The sequence below is a fragment of the Natator depressus genome, chromosome 20 (genome assembly GCF_965152275.1).
Source record: "Natator depressus isolate rNatDep1 chromosome 20, rNatDep2.hap1, whole genome shotgun sequence".
NCBI lineage: Eukaryota > Metazoa > Chordata > Testudines > Cheloniidae > Natator > Natator depressus.
Window position 1 is genome coordinate 24,676,540 of NC_134253.1, and position 16,504 is coordinate 24,693,043.

General features: G+C 54.7%; 1 protein-coding gene and 1 long non-coding RNA gene across 8 annotated transcripts; one reads left to right on the forward strand and one right to left on the reverse strand.

Annotated features, from left to right (window-relative positions):
- Nucleotides 1-3,501: 3,501 nt before the first annotated feature.
- Nucleotides 3,502-13,943, forward strand: LOC141974974 (F-box/WD repeat-containing protein 9-like). Of its 6 annotated transcripts, none has more exons than XM_074935060.1 (11): nucleotides 3,507-3,794; nucleotides 5,822-6,250; nucleotides 7,422-7,561; nucleotides 8,161-8,289; nucleotides 8,837-8,949; nucleotides 9,787-9,878; nucleotides 10,084-10,232; nucleotides 11,388-11,501; nucleotides 12,121-12,210; nucleotides 12,771-12,794; nucleotides 13,191-13,942. In XM_074935060.1, exons 1-11 carry the CDS (start codon nucleotides 3,545-3,547, stop codon nucleotides 13,263-13,265), a joined length of 1,605 nt encoding a protein of 534 aa, XP_074791161.1. In that variant the 5' UTR covers nucleotides 3,507-3,544; the 3' UTR covers nucleotides 13,266-13,942. The 6 variants fall into 6 exon arrangements, with proteins under 6 accessions (XP_074791163.1, XP_074791161.1, XP_074791162.1 ...); XM_074935058.1 differs by having other exon boundaries at nucleotides 3,509-3,794; nucleotides 12,729-12,794; nucleotides 13,191-13,941; XM_074935063.1 differs by lacking the exon at nucleotides 3,507-3,794 and adding an exon at nucleotides 3,964-3,978 and having other exon boundaries at nucleotides 12,729-12,794; nucleotides 13,191-13,940.
- Nucleotides 7,066-11,242, reverse strand: LOC141974975 (uncharacterized). Of its 2 annotated transcripts, none has more exons than XR_012635832.1 (3): nucleotides 10,899-11,242; nucleotides 9,604-10,272; nucleotides 7,066-7,871 (listed from the first exon to the last, which is right to left on the reverse strand). It is a non-coding gene; the product is annotated as an uncharacterized LOC141974975 (long non-coding RNA). The 2 variants fall into 2 exon arrangements; XR_012635831.1 differs by having other exon boundaries at nucleotides 9,604-10,343.
- Nucleotides 13,944-16,504: the final 2,561 nt, after the last annotated feature.

The window sequence follows — 16,504 nt, forward strand, 5'->3', positions numbered from 1 at the left end:
AAAGGGATCTAACTAGGGCCATAATAGAAAAGGACTAGCTTATAATAATAATAATAATAATAATTTTAAAAAAAACATTTAAAGGCTAGGTTTTAAAAACAAAGATATGAATAAAATGCTAAAATTGGATAAGTTCTAATGGTTAAAAATCGAGCTGTTGAGAATGGAAGGGTTAAACTATAATAAAACCAAGGTTATACTACTGTATAAATATTACCAGTCACCGGTGTTTGAGATCAGCTTTTCCTCACCTCTTCAAGACTGCATGGTGACCGAAGTAGACTAGCAATCCTGTGAGTAGCCCATAATTACATGTAATTGTTTTTCATCTAGAAATTTAAAACAGCAAGAAAAAAACCTTTTCTGAAATAGTTCCATGGCGTTGTTTACTGGACGCGATGCACAAAATACCCCAACCCGTAAGGCCCTCCTGAGCCAAGATCCAGTTGATTTCTATTGTGAAGGGGGCCCTTATAACAAATACTGTCGGAGAAGCATGTTTTTTATATTAAAAAAAAAAAAAGAAAAGAAAAGAAAAAATCAACATACACAGTGCAGTGAATTCTCTTAACCTGTCCTTCAGCTACAGACAGAGGGAGGTGAAAGTGACTAGGGTGGGATTGTAAGTGATGTGTTTATATCATGCATAGGCTGGACATCTAGTCTTCACCTGGTTTATGGAGCACCTGATCAGGGAGACATGTACTGCACTCGGTCCCAAGTAACATAATTCATTACGGTTAATTACGCTTTCTGTCTTAATGGAGTTTCTGCCACTTCCGTTTACAAAATAAGAGGGCAGTCAAAGTAGCGGAGCACAGAGGGGATGGGAGGGTAGCTTTGTGTAGGCAACAGTCAGATTTATTTTAAAGACAAGTCCATAAACTCTGCTCCATGCTAATTTGGAGTCTTGACAAAAGACTCCCATGAATTTTAGTCCCCGGTTTATTTAAAAAAAAAAACAAAACAAAAATCAGGGGTTGGTTATGCTGAAAGCTTTTGACTTGGTGTAACCACAGCTTTTTAACTGTAAATGAGGTAATGTGCTGTGAAAGCACCATTTGACAGCCTGGGTGGTTTTTGACTTGCCACTAGTCAGAAGGCAGCTGTATGGGGAGGAAAGAAGGGGGAAGGTTTAATCCTTTAAAGGTGCAAGAATAACTGAGTGGGCAGGGGGTGCTGCCAATTGTCAGGAAGTGTCTGAGTCTGCTTGATCTGTCTGTAATCAACTGAGCTGTGGGATGAAGAGAGATCATTTCCCAAAGTGACACGAACCAAGGGAAATTCCAGTTCTCCTGAGAGGAGAGCGCCGCTGGGACGCTGCTTTTCTCCGAGTGCAGGTTGGGGAGAACTCTTCACCAACTCCTTCCTGGATTTCTGTTTTCTGACTCCTTTTTTTTAAAAAAAAAATAAATAAAATAAAAACTGAAAGTCACTCAGGTGCCAGCAGGATGAACCTGTGGTTGAACTGTGGAAAGTCTGACCCTTCTTGAGGCTGCAGCCGCACCTGTTGCAAAAGTACCTTGCAGTGAGGAACCCACCATCTTCTTTTGGGTGGCAATGTCATGCGGGGTGGGGGGAACCAATTTACTAAAGCAGCAGTTGGTCACTCTAGGATCAGTCATGCTGCACCTGTGTCTATTGAAAGCATTTGTTTGTGGGATCACTCAGTAACTTAAGCTTCACTGATCCTTTCCCTTCATCCTCCCTGGTTATTTTTCAGCACTTCCTTTCCCTCCTTTTTCTATACTTTTTTTTTTTTTAAAGCTTTCTTTTAACGCCCTCCAAGTTTTTGCACTGGAGTTCACCGGGTGAACATCCCAATAGGCGTTCCACCGCAAAATTTTGAGCATGGCACCCTGGCTGGCTTAGTGTCTACTGTTGCTTTCACTGGCTGGTGTAGCCCCTAGCTGTCTCTCCTGCTGAAGATCTGAGTGGTGGGGAGAGACTCAAGCAGCATTCAGCCCTAAGTGCATCTCTACCTTTAGAGGAAGGAAAGGATGGGGAACTAAATAGATGCATTCCTTGAATTCAGCCTCCTTTTTTTATTTTTATTTTTTATTGGTATAAGACTTGAGCAGGTCTCTGGGAAACTATCAGATGTTTTTCTTTTTTGCATTTTGATGCTTTATTTTTAAGCATTCCCTTTCCCTCCATTCCTCCTCCAGAGAGGGATGAAACATGGATTTCCATTAGAGCAGGGTTCTGGTGTGATCTTTTTAAATGCATGAACAAGAACTATACTGCTAAGTAAATTGGCATCCCAGCTTGCTATATATATATAACACTTTTAAAAAAAAATGTTTTAAGTTCCCAAAGCGTAGGAAGATGAAAAAGTCTGTGAACTCTTTCTCGAACAGTGAAGTTTAAGCTACTTGACCTGACTGCCTCTAGAAATGGATTTTTTTTTTTTGTATAAGTGCTTCTAGTTTCTGCCTCCTGTTTGTTAACCCTGGATTTGTATATTTGTAAATGTGCTGTACTGTTTCCTATGGTGACAGTGTACCTAGTGTTGAAGCCGCTGCTTGCACCTTGCTGAAATGAGATTTTTCTCATTTTATGTATAATTTTGTCAACTTAAAAAAAAAAAAAAAAAAGCAAATTTCATGTGACTCCACTCTACAGGTGTGTCTAAGCTCAGTGTTTTTTCTTAAGTAAATATTGGGTTTGTAAACTTTGCCATTCTCTCCTCCCCACTTTATTTGATCCCTATGCTCCCTCACTCCCCCATCTCCAGAGCACAATTGAATCTGCTAGGAAGCATACTGACATATAGGGCCTTGTATTGTCTACCACGAGTTGTGGTCCGCATTCCTCGCTGCCACGTTTCTTCATACTTCTCATAACCCTGCAGGGGTGTCTCTTTCTTGCTCTGCCACAGGCCTGAGAGTTGATATTGGGCATATCACTTCCCCTCCCTGGGCCTCAGTTTCCCTATATGTAAAGTGGGAATAATACCTCCTTTGTAAAGGTGGGTGAAGATTTACAGAACAAATGAAAAAATGAATTTGCACATGGGTGTGCTTTAAAGGCACTGACCTGGGTTCATTAAGTGGTATGATACTGGGGAAGCTACTTAAGTTCTGTGCTTCTGTTTCCCCATCTCAAAAATGGAGCACGAGGATAACTTCTTAGACTGTGGTCACAAGTGCTTTGGGAAGCTGGCCTCATTGACCGCCTTCAGTGCTGCCCTGCTTCCTTGACCTGCTTCTGGATTTGCAAGAGGCAGCCAATAGCCCAGCTCGCTGGTTAGCGGGGGGGGGGGGGTGAGTGGGGTGTTAGAGGTGCTTCCTTGGCTGCTAGGGCGGGGGCTCAACAGGTGTGACGGTTGGGGGTAGGGTCTGGGACAGCCTCGGGTGGAGCAGACCCAGCCCTGGTCTGTCTCAGGGAGGAGCTGGGGTGGGCAGCCCAGCTGGGGCCTGGCTCCTGCCACGCTGCCCCTGGGAGGGCTGGGGGGTCGCTGGCTGGGGGTGTACGAAGGCTGTTGCCTAAGGCTGGGGAAGACACTGATGCTGTGATGTCATAAGAGGGTTATGTCATCCCTATGATGTCACATGAATGCCTTGACGTCATGACACGGGGGGGGTCTATGAACCAGACCCTGCCGAGGATGATCTCATCCCAGGAAGGGCGGTCACGTGAGAAGGAGGGCCGGGCAGTACTTCCGCTATGTGACGTCATTTTCCGGAGCCGCCTCGCCTGTGACGCTGGGGGGGGCGCGCCGGATCCGGAAGTGGAGAGCAAGAGGAGGCGGGGCTCCGCTGTCAGAGGGAGCGGTTCGGCCCCCGCCGGGGGTAAGAAGGGGGGCGGGGCGGGGCCGGGCCAGGCTGGTCCCGGGGGCGGTGGCTTCGTTCATTGCCCCTCCCCCGCCAGCCTGAGCCTCCTCCGCGCTGCCGGCCGCGCTGCCCCGGCTTCGAGCTCTGCCCCAGCTGCAGCCAGCCCCTGGGCTGCGCCCCTGGACCGGGCCCGGGCCCCCAGGTCTCTGCGCGACCCCCCCCGAGCCAGCCGGGCCCCTAGGTCTCTGCGGGGAGGGGGGGGCGACCCCCCCCCCCCGAGCTAGCCGGGCCCGGGCCTCCAGGTCTCTGCTGGGGGGGGCGACCCCCCCCCGAGCTAGCCGGGCCCGGGCCTCCAGGTCTCTGCGGGGGGGTGACCCCCCCCTGAGCTACCCGGGCCCGGGCCTCCAGGTCTCTGCGGGGGGGTGACCCCCCCCCCTGAGCTAGCCGGGCCCGGGCCTCCAGGTCTCTGCGGGGGGGTGACCCCCCCTGAGCTAGCCGGGCCCGGGCCCCCAGGTCTCTGCGGGGGGGGGTGCGACACCCCCCTGAACCAGCTGGGCCCAGGGCCCTAACTCTGTGGGGCCAGACCCCTAGGAATCCGAGTCTGGCCCTGTCTCTCCTGGCTCCCTGCAGCAAATCTAGCCTAGCCCAGCCAGCCTCCTGCGGGTGGCCTGTGCGCTCCCCCTCCAGCGTCACAGGCAGGTCAGTCACCTGGCTGTAGCATCTGAAAGCCCTTAGGTTAGTGCCCAGAGGCGGAGGTAAACCATGGGCCATCCTGGCCAAGCCGGGCCCATCAGCCAAGCTGCTGTGGAATCCATCCTTGTCTGTCTCCTTGTCACCCCAAGTGAAAGCTTCTCTGGCTCCCCAGAGGCCAACTCTTCTCCCTGACACCTGTCCCCTTCGTTTTCCAGCTGGGGCCTTTGCTCCACATCCTGGGGGAGGGGGGATCTCCTCCTTGGTTTCTAGGTGTGATTGTTTTAGCCTTTGGGGTTCCTGTTGTCTTTCCAGCTTCTCCATAGATATGGCTCAGTTTCAGCCATCCTTTAGTGACACATTCATCCCACCCCAGACAGTTAGATCACATCCTTCCCATCACATCCTGCCCCAAACAGCAGATAACCCTTTCGTACCACTCTGGGTAGCAAGGCAAATACATAGGGCACCTGAGGTACACGTAGGAATCAAACAAATATTACAGAAAATTCCTACTTTGTCAGAGAGGGCATCTGAGAGAATGGGCTCTCCGCAAACTCAGGCACTGTTGCTGTGTCGGTCACACTTGGGGCAACAGCCCCGTCTCAGGGTTACGAGCTCAGGCTCTTTGCAGACTCCAGCAGTGTTACAGTCAGGGCATGTGTTGACGGTTTTCTTTGCAGCCACAACAGCTGAAGACCTTAATTAATTAATGATGAAAGCTGAGACTCTGGAGAACAACTGAGAAGTCTGTCAGTCCTCACTTCTCCTTTCCCCCCCTATTTTGGGAAACACTGGAGAACAAGAGGATGGGAAGCTGAGGACATAGGGCTGTGGGTCTGAGCTGGTACAGCAGGTGGATGCAATGGTGGGTCTAGAGGGACCATAGTAGAGAAATGCAGAATAGGAACGAACACCTGGAAATTCAAGCCAGACACATGCAAATGAGAAATTAGACACTGATTTTTGAGAGGGAAGATAATGAACCATTAGAACAGACTCTGAAGGAAGTGGTGGATTCTCCATCTTGTCTTGTCTTCCGGTCAGGTTGTCTTTCTGAAAGATGCTTTAGCCAAACACAAGTTACTGGGGTCACTGAATGGCCTACGATCTACAGGAGGTCAGGCCAGATGATCTAATGATCGCTTCTGGCCTTAAACTCCAACCCTGAGCACACACAGCTACCGGATGAGCTGGCAGAATGAAAGGGACTGGTGGACTGAACCTGTCCCTTGCTGTATCGGCTGCATGGGGTAGAATGGCCAATGTTATGCTCTGCTCTATGCATACATAGATATGCTGTACTGGTTCCTATGCTGTGCTCGCCACTCTCACTGTCCCTACTGCTTCTGCAGTCATGGACCTGGCACCAAGCTCCTCCGAGGACCCCCAAGGCTCCGACAATGACTCCGACGCAGAGAACAAGGTTGATCCAGACACGCAGGCTCAGGAGTACATCGACCGCATCCTCAGCTCTGCTCAGCCCAGCCACAAGGCCCAGTGCCCACCTCCCGAGTCACTGTCTGTGGGGCCCAGGGCCCAGGCATCGGAGCACAGGTCTCCCCTCGAGCTGAAGAAGTCTCCTGCAAGCGACGACGTGACCTCTGGGCTGTTAGCCCTCCCTCTGGAGCTGATCCTGGAGATCTGCTCTTACCTGGAAGCCAGGTTTGTTCTCGAGGTCTTGCCCTTGGTCTGTCGGACCCTCAGGGATATTGTGCAGGACCCAGTGACCTGGAGGATTCGCCTTCAGAAGAGGATCAGTGGGTGTTACCCGGTGGTGGAAGGTAGATCTCCATTGGACTTTCTTCATTGGAGGTGGGACTTGGAGGAAACACAAGGGCTGAGCACGGGACTGTGGGCCAGGGATCTACTGTAGGACCAGACGCTATTTCATGAGCCTCAGAGGGGTTCCCCTGTTAACTCTACAACCTTGAGAGTTAGTTGGTGCTGGTTAGAGCTGTGTGGGAGAGGGTAACAATAACTCCAGGGTCCTATCCCCAGTTGTTAGGGCAGGGGGCTGGGAGTCGTGACTCCTGGGTTCCATCCCCAGCTCCAGAAGGGGGTCTAGTGGTTACAGTGGAGGGGGGCACTCGGAACCAGGACACCTGACTTCTGTTCCCTGCTTTGCAGCTGACATCACTATGTGATCCTGGCCAAGTCCCATCCCTGCTTTGCCTTGGCTTCACCTCTGTAATGGCAGTAGCTCCCCCGCCGCCCTTCCTTGGATCGAGGGATGGGAGGTGGTTTGTGATGCTCTGAGGCGGCAATGCTGTGGCTTAGTTTTGCTGCCCATCCATTCAAAGGGGCCGCGTTGGGGCCCCTAGAGGTGATATATCCCCGTCCTTGGGAAGAGAAGGGTTTATGGACTCTAAAGCAGCGGTTCTCAACCAGGGGTACGCAGAGATGTTCCAGGAGGTCCATCAAGTCAGCTAGAGATTTGCCTAGTTTTACAACAGGTGACATAAAAACCACTAGCGAAGTCAGTACACACTAAAATTTCACACAGACAATGACTTGTTTCTACTGCTCTATAGACTATACACTGAAATGTAAGTACAATATTTCCATTCCAAAGGATTTATTTTATAATTCTCTGATAAAAATGAAAAAGCAAGCCATTGTTCAGTAACAGTGTGGCTGTGACACTTTTTGGTATTTTTATGTCTGATTGTGTAAGCAAGTAGTTTTAAAGTGAGGTGAAGCTTTGGGGTACGCAAGACAAATCAGACTCCTGAAAGGGCTACGGTAGCCTGGAAAGATTGAGAGCCCCTACCCTGAAGAAAGCGATTTTTACACAGCCCCACCTTGACCTGGTGCAGGAGATGGGGAGTGGCTGTGGGATCAAAGCTCCCAGCAGTTTTGGAAGCCCCAGATTCCCTACCCACCCAGGCTATGGGATGCCCAGAGCGGGACACCCCTCACCCTGATCTATGTGATCTCTTCCTTTCTACGCAGAGGAGGACTTCAACTGGCCGGTTGCTTGCATGGAGCTGGAGGAGCATCTCAGACACTGGGCCTGTGATGACAGGAGAACAGAGTACTTCTCCCTCACCGAGGGCCACTTCGCTTCCATCGACTCCGTTCTGCTCTTGCAGGTGAGATCCGATTTCCTCCTTTGCTGGCTATTGGTGGCGGGGGTGGGGTGGGGCTTGAGAGTGAGGACTCCTGGGTTCTACTCCTGGCTGTGGGAGGGAAGGATGTGAGGTCTAGTGAGGTAGAACCCAGGAGTCCTGACTCTGCTCTATTTCTGGGTTTAACAGCTGCTGTTCTCTAATCATGAGACGCAGCTGTTGGCTGGAGTAGGCATGGAAGACTCTTCCCATGTACGGTTGGTTGTGGTGGTGTTATCTTCTGAGCGCTGTTAGCTAGGGCGGCTCCGCACATTGGTCTCTGGCTCCAGGAGTTCTGTAGGGTGAGAGTAGGCGATACTTTTACATGTATCTGAGCGGCTCACATCATGTGCACAGGGGTAAACTGAGGCATCGACCAGGGAAGTGACTTTCCAGCAGTCATGTAGCAAATTGTTGGCAGAGTCAAGAATAGAACCCAAGAGTCCTGACATCCAGCCCCGTCCGGCTCTAACTTCTGAGTCCCTGCCTCTGACCATCCCATCATCTCTTTGCTCCTGTACCGATGACTGAACACTTCTCCCATTTCAAAGGACCTGTGGCCAGTCTGTCTCCTTCTCTTGCAGGGTGGGGCTCTCTGTGTCTCAGGCTCCCGGGATCGGAATGTCAACCTGTGGGATCTGCGGGAGCTGGGCCAGTCCCCAGACAAGGTGCTGGTGAAAGCACTGGGCACAGAGCGCAATGGGACGCACAAGGTGGGAACCTGACCTTCAATCTCCCAGGGCGGGGAGGAGTCTGACCAGGCTTCCTCTGAGCTGGAGAAAGACGCTGGTGGCACTCTGTCCCCAGCATGGGTACGCCCAAGCAGCTGGAGAGCGAGCTGTCCCCCAGCCCTTGCTGTTGCCATGACGAGGGGAGCTAATTGGTGCCAGTAGCCCTGAGATGGGGGTTTTGTTCTGGGGATGCCAGGCCTGCTGAGACCCCTGGACGGGAAATGTCCCCTGGCCCAGTCCCCCCTTCCCTGTGCCCTTTTTGCCCACGCCTGTGCTGAATGTGAGCTTTCTTCCTCCCTTCTGTCGGGTTGGATTGAGCCGGGACAGCGTGTCTAGTGACTGGCACAGGAATGGGGCACTGGGACCTCTTGTGTTCATGTCCCTGCTCTGGGCTTCAGTTTCCCTGTCTGTACAATGCGGTTAACTCTGTGTATTGCAGGGAGTCTGGGGGGCTAAAGGGCTTCGGGGAAAGACACCAGGAAAGGGCAGCCTCTTACTTTAACCCTTTTCTCTCCCTTTCCCGGTGCAGGGCTGGGTGTGGTCACTGGCTTCAAGAGACAACAAGGTGTGCTCAGGCTCCTGGGACAGCACGGTGAAACTGTGGGACATAGAGGCCAACGGGCAGCAGTTTGGGGAGATCAGGTACCATTTCCCCTCCTCCCCCTGCACCACGGGCCCTCCAGGAAGCGACCCCAGCCTGGTTCCCACCAGCTCCTCCTTCAGCTGCGTGGCTGGTGCTCCCAGCTGCCTCCCTGCCTCTGCCTCTTGGGAGAGGGAGACCTTGGAGAGTCTCAGCCACCAGTGGAATCTGCAGTGCCTTAGAGACTGGGGTCGGGGCGGCCATGCTCGGTGGAGAGGGGAGGAGATGGTGCTGCTGGGCAGAGTCTAGACCAGAGTACCGAAGGGGGGGAGGCCAAGGGCTCAGGCTGGGGAAGTGGGCTGACGCTGGGGGCTTCCGGGCAAGAAGCCGTTCCTTTGCATCTCCCTGCGTGGCTCACTACAACTTGGCTCTGCACTGTGCAGTCCTTGCCAGACAGACTGTCTGCCAGACAGACCTGTAAAAATCTGGCCCTCATTTCCCCACACATACAGTAGGGTTAACTGCACAGCCCTACACAACGGGATAGGATACATGCATTAAAGATTGTGAGGATACATGCATTAAAGATTGGGAGGTGCTCCAACATTACGGTAATATGGGCCCCGATTACCAGGTGTTCTGACATTATGGTAATGTGGGGGGAGCCCAGATTGCGAGGCGCTCAGATATTACGGTAATGGGAATCTGATAAATACCTTCGGGAGGAGCAGCAGAGGAGAAGGGTCTCGCGCAGACGTCATCGGGATCCCGCCCAGAGGCTGGGCATAGAGGGACCAAAGGCCTTGGGCATTCCAGCCCTGGGGGGGTGACGACTGCGAGGCTCATTCTGAAGGATCATATTTGTTCTCCCTTCGCTGTCTTGTCTCCCCAACTCCCAGTGGGAAAGCTCCCGTGCTGTGTCTCTCCTACCTGCCCGACATCCTGGTCACCGGGACCTACGACAAGAAGGTGACGGTGTACGACCCGCGAGGTTAGTTTCCGCTTTAGGATCGAGGCTCCAGCTGTTGGTTGAGCTCATCCCTGCACCCCTGAGCCCAGCAGGCCCAATGCAGTGGGGCTACGTGGGAGGGTAATTGACCCAGGGCCCAGTGCAGGCATCACCTGGCTAGGACCCACAGTCTCCCCAGCAGAGCTCTGTCCCGGCAAAGATGTTGATGCCGTTCCCTTCCTTTCAGCTACCCAGGCCCCACTGAAGAGCCGCAAGCTCCACTCCAGCGCCGTCCTGTCCCTTGTGGCCGACGAGCACTTCATCATCTCAGGCAGCGAGGACCGGACGCTGGTCATCTTCGACCGCCGGGCCAATAGCGTCCTCCAGAGGCTGCAGGTGGGTGGCTGGAGCTGGTGACTATTCTCCCTCCTACCTGCTGAAGGTAGTGGAGGTTGCCTGGAATCACCACGGAGAGGAGGGAGATGGGAGTTTGTAGGCGCTCCCTACCTGAGGACATTTTGGGGGAGGAGAATATGTAATCCTTAGAGAGTCCCTGACCCAACTGGTTGCATCTGAAGGAGGGTGTGAGGTGCACGGAGTCAGGCCTCCTGGGTTCTATCCCTAGCTCTGAGAGGGCAGTGGGGTCTCGTGGTTCGAGCAGGTGGGGCTGGGAGTCAGGACTCCTGAGTCTGCCACCATAGGCGCTGACTTCTACTCATGCTGGTGGCTGCTCGACCACCCAGCCCTGCCCAGACTCCACCCCTGCCCTGCCCCCATTCTGACCCCTTTCCCAAATCCCCACCCCGGCCTAGCCTTCTACCCTGAGTTCGCCACTATCCTGCTCCTCCCCCTTCCCTCCCGGATCTTCCTATACTGCCAAACAGCTGTTTGGCGGCAGCAAGTGCTGGGAGGTAGGCGGAGAAGCGGGGATGCGGCGCACTCAGGGGAGGAGGCGGAGGGGGACGGGCGGGAGGGGATCTTGGCTGCCAGTGGGTGCAGAGCACCCACTAATTTTTCCCCGAGCACCCACGGAGTCGGGGCTTATGTCTGCCAGTGACGTACTGTTTGACTTCTGGCAAGTCAGTCGCTGTGCCGCGGTGTCCCTAGATGTACAGTGGGGTAACACATGCCTCCTTCGTAGAGGAAGGGTTGTGGTGCTTAATGGCGGTGAAGCACTTCTGGCTCCTCCTGCCAGATGAACTAGGCATTCTGCTCATTCACCAGCAATGAGGGAGGCTGCACTGTAAGAAACAGACTGGTATTAAACACGCTGCAGGGCTGGTGTCCCAGGCTGAACCTCTGTGGCGTGCGGGTCCCCCCCATTCTAGGTCCCCCTGAAACCTGAGCCTCTTTCTCCTGTTCCACTCATCAGGCCTCTGTTGTCTGTGACATGTGATGTCCTGCGGGGAACCAGGAACCAGGCAGCCTGATGCAGTCCAATGTCAAGGAACTCCTTTAGAATAGGCAGAGGGTGTTGTGTGATCCACTCCCACCCATACACCGATCCACCCCCAGAGCTGTGCCATCCTCTTTGCTCCTTTCCTTCCCCAGCTGGAATCCTACCTGCTCTCCATGTCCTACCAGGGGACGCAGCTGTGGGCCGGGGACAACCAGGGACGACTCTACGTCTTTGAAAACAGAGGAGGCGGCTTCCAGCGCATCCGGGTATGCAGGCCTCCCCTGATCCGGGGCTGAACAGAGGGATGCAGGCTTGCAAAGCATTACGTCTGTTTTCCCCCTGCCCCCTTTCACCCCGGGGTGAAATCCAGGTCCTGCTGGGCCAGGATTTCACCCCAGAGGATTAACACCAGGGCTGCTGCTTGTTTGCCTGCCTGCAGCTTGGGGCTGTGAACTCAGACACTGTCAGTTTCATTTGAGGGCTCTCCTCCATGAACCCCATGCTGGATGGGTCTCGATTCCCCATGCCCTGGAGGGAACATCCCTCCCTGGAGGGCAGGGGAGATGGCTCTCAATGACCCATTTGCTACTTGCTACTGGTGGGGCCAGATGAATACCGAAAATACCTAGATTTCCATGGGGTCCTGGTGTGATCTGACCTGCGACACCCTAGACTGGGCCCTCCGAAGCACCTTGGAGTGGGAACCACTGGTTGGGCTTGGATGCATATGCGTGAGAGTCCCCAGCATGAAGGTGATGGGTTAGGAACAGAGAGATGCATAGGACCCACGCGGGCTAGGAACAGAGAGGTGCCTTGGCTTTCCCCCTTGTGGTGAGCGCCAGCTGGAGGTATGCAGAGAGCTTACTGTCTCTTTCCTCCCCACAGTACTTTGACGTGGGTCACCGGTCCCAGATCACTGGGGTCTGGCACTCCCTGGGCACTCTGTACACGACCTCCACTGACAAGACCCTGCGGGTAAAGTCCATGCTTCCCTAGCAATCCTTCCCCCACGCCACTCCTTACTCATAGAGGCTGGGAGCCAGGAACACCCGAGTCCCAACCCCAGCTCTACGACTCTGGCTGCAAGCCACTTCCCTTGTCTGTGCCTCAGTTTCCCCACCTGGGGAAGAGAGGTAATTCCTGCTTGCTGGAAGGTTCTGAGGATTGTGTCTTGGCCCTTGGAAGAGCCCTCTGCACACTCAGCTTCATCCCCTGAACATGCTTCTCTATAATGTGAACAGCAAGGATTGTGCAAATAAGCCATTTCCGATTCCAAGTCAGTAGCAGCCTCATCTGGGCCTGGGATCTGCCTGCCCCACTTCCGGCCACCCGTAGCCAGTCCCAGGGTAGCTGCACCAATGCAGCCCCGTAGTGTTGATAACCAAAGAACCAGTGGGCCCTCCTAAAAATAGCACAGAGAGAGGCTCCCCCAGTTCCACCCCATGGATTCACCCGGCCCTGGGCAACCTCCCCCACGAGTTTTCTCTTTCCAGATACACGTTCCGACGGACCCGCCTCGCACTATCTGTTCACAGATGCACAACAACGTGCTGAATGGGGTAAGGAGGGGCGCTCGGACTCCGAACTGGGGGACGAGGGTGCCTGAGCTTTCTGCCCTCCCAGCCAGCTTGTCTGTTGTGGGGGAATGTCCATGTGGAATCCTCTCTCTCTCCTCGGCTCTCTTCCTTTGGCCAGGACAGGCGACCACTCAGATCAGCCAGAGGGGGCGCTCCCTTGCACCCAGGGGAGAGACCGTGCTGCCCCGAGGAGTGAATCTGAGGCCGTGCTGAATGCTGGACGCTTTGTCCTTGTGGCTGAACTCGGGGCAGGGGCAGGGTGTATTTAGCAGGAACCCTGGAGCTGGTTCCCTGGCCTCCCGGATTGACATGGCCTCAGTCCCCGGTTCCTGTCGCGCCTGTTTACACCCACCCCTCCGCTCCCGGCTTCCCCCACAGGTCAGCGCGGAAGGCAACATTGTAGTAGCTGCCTCTGGGGGCCTGTCCTTGGAAATCTGGAGGCTCGATGCCTGATGGGAGGCCTGGATCCGCAGAGCCACGTCTTGCAGCTGCGGCCCCAGAGGGAGGTGCTGCACCGGCCCGTGTTCCCGCCCAGGGGAGGGGCCAGAGTTCCAGCATTCGTTTGTTCGTTGTTCTTTGGAAGAGGCCCGAGGAGCTGGGAGGTCAAAGCTTCACGGCCTGAGCTCGCCCTGGCGCTGCCGTTCCCAGAGCGATTTCCATGCCTGAGTTTCCAGAGGGATCGGAGCCTGGCCAGCCTTTCCCTGCTAGATGCACTGACTTAGCTCTCTCTGGCTTCCACCACTGTCCCCTTTTCCACCCTCTGGGCTTCTTCCTTATCACAACCGTGGCCTGACTGCCAGGCGGCCTGTGCTACTTATCTGTCTACCTCCCACCTGCTTTTCCACGGCACAGGGCTCTTGCTGCTCCTTCGAGGCCGGTTCCAAAAATCTCTCAGGTCACAGCGTGGGAGGGGATGGCCGTAAGGGGTCAGAACCAGTAACCATCCAACCCAGCTCCACACAGCCTGAGGGTGCTCCTGCTAAAGGTTGAGGAAAACAGACGCAAGGGCTGACCAGATCGAAACAGAGTCCAGAGCTGATGTGTAACTTACAGGGACTCAGTTGAGACGCACGTTCTAATGTTGTTGATTAAACTATTCTGCCAGACAGGATCTGATTACAGATGTCAGTGGGTTTTTATGCCCTTCCCAGTGAAATCACGTGTTCAGTTTTAAATTCAATCCCTGTAACCTTGAAAATCCAGGCACGGCGGCTTCCTCCCGGCACCAGCCAAGTAGGAGACGAAAGGGCCCAGGCTAGCTTCGATCTGCAAGCTAAGTGAAGCACTTGGCACTGGGGGGAACTGGGCTGCAGATGCTTTATTAGGAGGGGTGTTTTGGGAGCATCAGCCATGATCAGGGCCCCAGGGGTTGCACAAACACAAAGTGAGACGGTCCTGGCTTCGAAGAGCTCACTGTCAAAATGGACAAAACGCAATTTGAGGTTCCTGGATCTGATCCAGTCCAGGTCAGGGGGGATCTAGGGGCCTTACTGCCTGTGTGCAACGAGCTGGCACGGCCGGGCCCAGTACCCAACAGAACCGGCTGCCATTGCTGACTGGGCTCCCTGCAATGGCAGGCTGTAGCTATCTGCCTACCAGGCCGTTATCACCGTAGTAACCCAGTGCTTCCCAGTCCCCCTCCTGGGAAGATGAGGAAACTGAGGCATGGGGGAGTGGAAGTGAGTTGCCCAGGGTCACACACAGTCGGTGGTGGAGTTGGGCATCCATCTCCCCAGGGAGGGGGGCTGAGAACGGAATGACCCACTGGATCTTAGCTCCTCCCCCTTGTGCTCACCCCCAACGTGGGTTTCTCCAGCCAGGGATGAGGCAGCTTAGAAGAGTGGGGGCAGCTTGTCCAGTGGCCAGTCTGCACCCCAGCCCCAGGGGGATGGAGTGAACGGGGACCCCAAGGGCAGCAGGGCTGCTAGGCCGGCTTGTCCCTGGGGCTGGCCGGCCCTGCCCAGCAGTCAGGCCTGGCCTGGCTCCCCTTCCCCATGCTGTGTACAGAGGCTGTAACTGACGAGGGGATTGCTGTACCTGGGGGAGAGCCTGGCTGCGTTGAAAGCGATGGTAAAGCTCCCCCAGCTGCAGCAGGGCCACGCTTTCCCCCCAACTCCCTGCTCCTCCTCTCACCTGATTTACACCAGCAGGGATCGGGCCCCAGGGGTCGGAAAGTCTTCTGCTCTCTGCACACAGAGACTGCGCTGACCTGGATGTGGGGAGGGGAGCAGGGTGATAGGGTGGGACACAGCAGGAACCCCGTCATGCCCCCTCCGAGCCTGCTCCCCTCTTCAGAGGCTGCTCCCTGTTGTCTGCATCGGGCTGGAGGTCCAGGGTCCTCACAGGATGCTGCAGGTTTTCTTGTCTCTGAAGGGGTTGGCAGAGGCAGGGACACTGGTCAGCAGCGGGTCGCTCTGGGCCCGGCAGTACTGCAGCAGCTTACTGGCTGCCTGGGAGACCTAGAGCGGGAGAGTAGGCAGCTGAGCAAAGCCAAACAGCGCAGTGAGGGGGGTCAGGGCTAGTGGTTAGAGCAGGGAGCACTGGGAGTCAGGACTCCTGGGTTCTGTTCCCAGATCTGGGAGGGAAGTGAGAGTCAGGACCTTACCCTGCGGGGCTTTCCAGAGATGGGGACAAAACCCAGGAGTCCTGGTTCCCAGCACCCTCCCTGGAAGGGGAGAAGGGTCTAGTGGCCAGAGCGGGGGAGTGTTGGGAACCAGGACTCCCTGGTTCTATCCCTGTCTTGGGGAGGTCCTGGAGTGCGAGTTCCTGATTCCCACTCCCTTGCTCTAACCACTGGAGCCTGCTGTCCTCCCAGAGCCGGCAACAGAACCCAGGTGTCCTGACTTCCAGCCCCCACCCCACAACCCCAGCAAGGTTGCCAACACAAAGCACCATCTCGCTGAGGGGGAAACCAACTCTGGGTAGAGTGAGCCCAGGGTAAGCTTTATGTAAAGGCCTGGCGCAGGTCGGTGCCAGTGGGGGGTTTTTAAGAACATGTTAGACAAACATTTGTCAGGGATGGTCTTGGCATACTTAATACTGCCTCAGGGGGCTGGGGGGACATGCACAAAGCGGGAGGGCCTTGGAGCCCAGGCTCCAACCTGAGCGGGAACGTCTGCACTGCTATTCTTAGCCCTGCGGCTGAGCCAACTGATCTGGTTCTGAGACTCGGTGCCGTGGGATTTTCTTTGCAATTCAGATAGACACTAGGTGATCTCCTGAGGTCCCTCCTTGCCCAGCATCTCTAGGATTCTGTGAAAGAGCAGCCAGTCGGTTAAGGGAACAGGCACGGTGAGGCTATGGAGTGCTACAGCGCCCAGCTGCACAGATGTCCTTTATAATAAAGAGCTGGCATCTCATGTTTGCGTCACCCTAGAAGGCATCTTATCTATGCAAGAGCTAATGTTCATTCCTTTCCTGCGCACCTTAAGCATTAAGCCGCACATGCTGAAAATCATCCCCAGCAGGTTCATGTAATCTGGAGTGGGATCTTCCAGCGTGGGGTTGTTCTCTGTAGACGGAGGCTTGTACCTACAAAGCAAGCGTGAAATGGCATGTTAGGAGAGAGAGTCCCTCCTTTCCTAGCCGCCCGCGTCATTCTCACTGGCGGTCTTTCCTCCCCCCCCCGCAGGGCTCCCTGATGCTGAGCCTGCCTGTTGGCAGAGGTGTGGTCCAGTCCCTGTCATTCCACT